This window comes from Leguminivora glycinivorella, chromosome 20 (assembly GCF_023078275.1).
Source record: "Leguminivora glycinivorella isolate SPB_JAAS2020 chromosome 20, LegGlyc_1.1, whole genome shotgun sequence".
Lineage (NCBI taxonomy): Eukaryota > Metazoa > Arthropoda > Insecta > Lepidoptera > Tortricidae > Leguminivora > Leguminivora glycinivorella.
This window is the reverse complement of record NC_062990.1, coordinates 8,775,709-8,782,943: the sequence shown is the minus strand read 5'-3', so window position 1 is coordinate 8,782,943 and position 7,235 is coordinate 8,775,709. Positions and strand designations below refer to the sequence as shown.

The 7,235-nt window shown below is 40.4% G+C and overlaps 1 protein-coding gene across 1 annotated transcript; it reads right to left on the bottom strand.

Moving 5' to 3' along the window:
- Nucleotides 1–740: 740 nt before the first annotated feature.
- LOC125236918 lies at nt 741–1,592 on the bottom strand. Its single transcript, XM_048143835.1, has one exon. The coding sequence runs from the start codon at nt 1,590–1,592 to the stop codon at nt 741–743; it is 852 nt and encodes a 283-aa protein (XP_047999792.1).
- Nucleotides 1,593–7,235: the final 5,643 nt, after the last annotated feature.

Here is a 7,235-nt window from a genome sequence, read left to right as displayed (position 1 = left end):
TGCGTTAAGAGCGCGATAATCGCCACAAGGACGCCAGCCATTGTCCTTTTTAGGTACCAAGTGCAGCGGGGACGACCAAGGACTCTCCGATCGTCGCGCAATACCCGAGCGTACCATATCCTCAAATTCCCGTTTCGCAATTTTGAGGCGATCCGGTGCCAAACGCCGTGGCCTTGAAAACACAGGCGCACCTGGCGTAGTCTTAATAAAGTGCTGCGTCTGGTGTTTACATTTACGCTCTTGAGGATTACCGGCAGGCCTAATAATGTCCGGGTATTCCTCAAGCAGGGCATGAAATGGCACATTGCCAGTAATGACCTTGATTTGCGCGCACTCGCAAGCTGAAGCATCTACAGCGGCTGATGAGAGCAAAGTTATTCCATCGACTAGACGAGCATAGCGAACATCGACAAGCAAACTATAAAACGAGAGAAAATCCACTCCGATAATAGGTTTGCTCACATCAGCAATGACAAAACGCCAACAAAACATACGGCGTAAATTAAAATCAAGCGCTAAGGTTAGCCAGCCATAAGTACTAATAGCAGTGTTATTAGCAGCATAAAGTTCATAATCAGTCTTTTGTAAATGACGACGATGCGCACGCAAAAAACTAACCGGGTAAACACATAAATCGGACCCGGTGTCCACCAAAAACTGCACTTTCGACTTTGCGTCGGTAACAAATAAACGCTTCGACACTGGAACACCATCACTGGTCGCTACAAGCGACCGACTAACTAGTTTTTTGAGTACGCACAGGGGGAAAGGCACTTATCTGCTTTATCCGCGTATTTGTAGTGGTACCAGCATAGGCGCTGGCCGTCGCCACTGGGCTTGCCCGCCCGCGAACGGCTCCGGGAACGGTTCCGTGGCTTGCCGCGGGACCTCGACCGGGGCGGACCTTGACGGCCCCGGGAGGTGGACATCGCGTCAAGCCTCGACGTCAACGCGTCGATTTTCAGGTGCAACTGGTCGATTACAGAAACTGGAACGCTAGATGCTGAAGCCGCAGCCACCTGATAACCGGGTCCCGGCGGTGTAACTTCATGCACCTTGTCCGCCATCTGGGCTACCGTATCCAAGGGCAAGTTGTCCTGATAAGCGACAATACTCTGTAGCACCGTCGGTAACCGGCTCATCCACAAGTGCCGGATAAAGTCATCCGGATAATCCGCACCCGCTAAACTCCGGATATGCCGCAGGAACTGGCTCGGCTTCCTGTCGCCGAGCTCCTCTTTCGACATCAATTGTTTCAAACGCTCCTGCTTAGAGCTCGACAACCGAGCTATGAGCTCTCTTCTAAGTGTACCATATTTATCACTCGCCGGCGGGTTGGTAATAATATCCTCCACCTCTACCGCGTACTTGTATTCCAAAACCGATATGGCGTGATAAAACTTGGTACTGTCACTCGTAATCTTGGTCAAATTAAACTGGCCGTCGAGCTGCGCGAACCACATAGTCGGCTTATCCGGATAAAACGGCGGCGGTTTTACGCTAATGTGACTCACTGCTGCTTCACCAGCGCCGGCCCCCGCTCCAGGGGCCTGCACCGGCCTTCTAGGTGTCTCAACCTCGGTATCAGACATTTTGATATTTAAAATTGTAAAACGTCTATAAAAAGTTAAAACTGTTCTCAATACTAAGTGCTTATTAAAAGATAAAACGATAAAAAGGTCTGTTAAAATTTAAAACACAAACGTTCGTTATAAATTAAAATTGAAAAATAACCGTTACACGGCAAAATTTTAAAACGTCCGTTACACAACCGTCCAATCACGTCGGGGTCACCAATTATGTGGTGAACTAGCCTAGCGAGATAAGTAAAACAAGCTAGTTCCACATTAATAAGTTATATTGTCAAATAACGGCACACAAGAGTCACAAGCACAAGTAGAGAAAATAAGAGTACAAAGCACAGCACAGTATAGTAAAAGAGGAAGTCAGAAATAGCACAGAAGATAGGAAAAGTACATAAAGAAAGCACACATTAAAAGCGTAAGCTTAAAGCATTAAGCGGCGCACAAGCAAACCGAATATTATAATGCAAGCGAGTCGGCGCGTAAGCATTAACCGTTAGCTCGGGCGGCGCGAGCGCATGCGTCCAGCCTCGAGAGTGATAAATTGCCGACTGGCTGGGATTTCCGAGCGCACACGAAAGCGCGCTCGCCCGCCGATCTGCGGCGGAGCGGCCCGAGCGATAAGGTAGTACCTCAACGCCGCGCTTACGTCGCGCGAAGCGTAACAGCATTTTAAAACATATTATTGTTCAAATATTGATTATTTATTAACAATATATTTAATACACCTGTCGCCACAGATATACATATTGGTACCAAATTTCAGCTTTCTAGTACTAACTGTCACTGAGATTATCCGCGGATGGACGGACAGACAGACATGGCGAAACTATTAAGGGTTCCTAGTTGACTACGGAACCCTAATACAAAACCACTTACAAAACAATACAAAATATATAAACACATAAAAAACCTAACCTAGGGTGCCGCCAGCAGCGGGGCGGGGCCCAAGCTGCCGGTGGTTAAGGGCTGCAGAGAGAGGAACCGTCGGACTGTCCGCGCTGTGTCCATGATCACCGCCTTCTGCATCTGGCCCTTGATCCAGCCATCTAGCGAGAGCCTCTTAAGATGTTAGAGTCTCTCTCTAGCGAGAGTCTCTTAAGTGTGTTGAGTATGAGACCGTTCGCTGAAACGACTATCGGAACAATTATCGTCGAATCAACATCCCGTTGTTAAGACATTTATCAGAACAGTTGTCTTACAAGTGCATTTTCGAAGAGCTCTTGATTATTTTTTGCACTTAAAGCAACCTTAAAGAGCATTATGTCTTATTATACTCTGCATTGAGTGTTTTATTAGTCACTTAAAAGTACAGTTAAGTATCTTATAGGTGCATTTTCAGAGAGCAATTACTCTTGATTATTTTTTGCACTTAAAAAAGCAACCTTAAAGTAGGTTATGTTTTAGTAGACTCTGAATAGAGTGCTTTATTAGTCACTTAAAAGTACAGTTGTCATATAAGTGCATTTTCAAAGAGCAATTGCTCTTGATTATTTTTTGCACTTAAAAAAACAACCTTAAAGAGAATTATGTCTTAGTAGACTCTGCATTGAGTGTTTTATTAGTCACTTAAAAGTACAGTTATCTCATAGGTGCATTTTTAAAGAGCTATTGCTCTTGATTATTTTTTGCACTTAAAAAAGCAACCTCATAGAGCATTATTTCTTAGTATACTCTGCATTAAACGTTTTATTAGTCACTTAAAAGTACAGTTGTCTTATAAGTGAATTTTCAAAGAGTAATTGCTCTTGAATATTCTAATCTTTGCACTTAAGTAAAACCGGCCAAGAGCGTGTCGGGCCACGCTCAGTGTAGGGTTCCGTAGTTTTCAGTATTTTTCTCAAAAACTACTAAACCTACCAATTTAAAAACAATTCTCCTAGAAAGTCTTTTTAAAGTTCTACTTTTGTGATTTTTTCATATTTTTTAACGTTTGGTTCAAAAGCTAGAGGCACACTTTTTTTTTCCTTTAGGAGCGATTATTTCCGAAAAAATTACAAATAAACTCCCAGATAGATTAAAACAAGAACCGAATGATACAAAATTTAAAAATAATCTTAAAAAAACTTCTTTTAGAGAAAGCATACTATACAATAGACGAATTCCTAAATGACCAAACACTGGAATAATATTACCTATAGTACCTGTACGTGTACATACATGAATTAAATTATCCCTCCTTTTAGAACCTATCTATATTGTTATCGCTCCTGTAATAATTTGTGTCGAACATACCCTTCCTAAAATATCTGACCTTGGAATTAACCTTGACATAACCATAATATTTATTCAAAATTGTTCTAATGTTTCCAATTAATTTTATATACTTATTGCTATAATTAGCTATATTTATTAAGTAAAAAATGCATGCACCTAGACCTAAGAAATATTTAATACCCTTACAGGGTGTCATGTACCTACCTCTTTACTGTGTAACACCTAATGTATTATGAACATGACTGCAATACAATAAAGAATAAAGAATAAATACAAATATTATCAAAAAACGATTGTAGTAAACCCATATTCATTTTTAAATACCCATCCAACAATATATCACACGTTGGGGTTGGAATGAAAAAAAAAATCAGTCCCCACTTTACATGTAGGGGGGGTACCCTAACAAAACATTTTTTTCCACTTTTTATTTTACTACTTTGTCGGCGTGATTGATATACATATTGATATCAAGTTTCAGCTTTCTAGTGTTAACGGTCACTGAGATTATCCGCGGACGGACGGACGGACAGACAGACATGGCGAAACTATAAGAGTTCCTAGTTGACTACGGAACCCTAAATAAAAAGGCATCTTAAAAGTACATTTTTTTCTTAGTACAGTCTACAGAGAGACTCTTTCACATCAAAACGGTGCGACGAATTGACGTGATTTTTAACTGGAGATATAGACCGTCAACTCAACCAAATCTTGTCACTAGAAAAAGGCGGCAAATTTGAAAAATCGCGGGCTAGCAACACTAGTTTTGAAAATCGGTGGATATTCGCGTGTCATTTGTATCTTATCTGTGGAAACCTCCACCCTACGAAAAAGAGAAATAACTAGCATATATCCGTCCCTTTTTTAATACATTATCTAATTCGTAAGGAAGTAAAGGATGAGTATACGCGTTTCATATACTTTTTTTATTATGAAGGCATTCCCAGCCCCTTGAAAAAAAATATCTGTGGCTGTTCGACGTACATTGCTGGTTTTTGTTCGTTTTATAGGGATACCATACTTTAGTTCGATGTATGTACATTGCTACTGCCAAACTTTGGTTGACAGCAAGAATCTTATATACATACTGGATGTTGCACGCCGAACATTACTTTGAAGCCAGAAAATTTGACCTTGAATTACGTCACGCCGGTCTTGCATCTCTTTCTTTAGGGTGTCCATGATTAAGCATACATTAGGGATATCCCGCGGAATTTGACGTATTACATCTCTCGACACAGGCTTAAAACCTTTGAACCTCCGTTTTGACAATATTCTCAGCTTGATATGATATTGATATGTGTTAAAATGTCAAATATTAATATTAGCGCCATCTATCTGAGCGTACCTACCCCAAAGGTGTATCGCCATCTAGCTCACCGTACCTTTTTCTGTATGGTTTTGAGGTACGTTTTTTTCTTAGACTTTATCTGTCTATACGGAGTTACATAAGTATTTGTCTTTTACTAACTGACACCTGTGTTTATTAAAGCATGCAATGGAATATATATTTTAGTGTTTTGGTCACTTTAAACCATCACAATAATATTTTGGTAGTAACTACTGGGAAAACTAATCCCAGTAGCTATCAACCCCCGGTGTGGTAATTAACAATGTGGGGGAAATCCCAGTAGTTAGGACAGGTAAAATTTCTAAATTTCTTTCTGTGTCATAATCTTCAGGCTTAAAGTGCAAATCTGCAAATTGTCGAACGCTCTGAAACATTTCCTTTTATCGGTACAATCGACAGCCAACAGCCAATGCTGCCTCCTTCCTTCATCTTTTGGAACACTGAAAAGTTTAATATTATTCATGTTAATTGTAAAGACATAAATTATATAAAGTTGGTATTATTATACTGTGATATGAACTATGAACATAGAAACCGTACCAAGTTGATAGATTTAGCTCCATTCAATAAGAGTAAATACCATGCAAGAAAAAGATTGGTCACCCTAGTCGTAAAACCACACATAGCATTATTTTTCTTTAAAGGTCATATTTATCGTTCTAAACCTATTCGTGGGAATTTTGATATAATTTGAGACAATGAAAACAATATAATGATAAGAAGTAACCAAGATTACAAGCAAAATAGAAGAAAATTTATTGCCAGTGAGGTTTATGAACATTTTGGTAAAATAAGTACTTACTTGTGAAATTTTACGTCGGATTTCGGTTTCCATTTACTTCCACAATGGTTCACTATGCAATATATAGCTCAGAACTTAAGTAAATCGTCGAAAAACGTTTATTTTGCAAAATAAATCTCTGAATCGGTGAATGAATTTTGACAATTCTGACATATCGGGCATATTTTTTTATTATTAGTGTTCCCATAGTACGCAGGAGGTAAATACCGGAGAAATAAGGTTTTTGATTGAGTTTTTTTTTTGTATAATACAAAGAAAAGTAAGTCAATTTGATTGAAGAATGTTTTATACGTTTTTTTTATTAACTTATCTGGCAATACATCACAGTGTTGGAATGAGATAGAACATAGGAGTAAAGGTGAATGAACCTGGCTTCAACTCATTGGTCGGCACGCACTATCCAGAGATATATATAAAATTCTTGGTTGACAGGCTTTAGTGGAAGTGATGGCGAGTGACATAGGCTACTTTTTGTCCCTTTCTAACGCGAGCGAAGCGGCGGACAAAAGCTAGCATTCATATATTTCTGGTCAGGCTTTAACACTTTGATCTCCATAACCTAATTTTTGAGTATTGCAACCTTAGTTCTAAATGCCTTCTTATAATATGAAACGTCAAAGAAGACAAGTGTACCTTTAATAAATTGCTTGTTTATTTACATGCAAAATGATTAAAATGATTTTCTGAATGAAGAGTGAGCAGGGTCAGCAGGTAATGTACGATTTATTACAATTGACTCAACAGGAAACATACCAGTGTATTAAAATTGGTCTGTTAGACCACGTTAGATCAACCAAAAATACCCAATAATAGTAATCATTGGCATTGGCATTTTATAGTTACCAAAAACATGTAACTGTTGCGCCTTAAGTCCCGTTTGCAATTTGAATTAAGTACAAGCTTATCTTAACAACAAGTTTACGGTGGACAGTCTTGGCCACCACGGCTTCTCATGCAGCCGAAGTGCCGGGAGAATTCCTCGCCACGCCATCCGGAGGGCCCTTGCTAGCGCATAAGTGCCGGCCGCCCTCGAACCCAACGGCCTGGCCAGGGTTGATGGCAAGCGGCCTGATGGAATGACGCCGGTGCCTTGGAGTATGGGTCGGCCGCTCGTCTGGGATGCTACATGTGTAGACACCCTAGCTCCGTCCCATATTCCAAGCACTTGGTGCTGGTGCGGCTGCATCCTCGGCTGAAGACCTCAAACGTCGCAAGTATGCCAACCTCGGCAGTAGCTACATATTTGCGGCGTTTGGGGTTGAAACCTTGGGGCCATGGGGAC

What these genes read in the sequence shown, in the direction of transcription:
- LOC125236918 (XM_048143835.1), bottom strand. Translation starts at nt 1,592, where the DNA reads ATGTCTGATACCGAGGTTGAGACACCTAGAAGGCCGGTGCAGGCCCCT.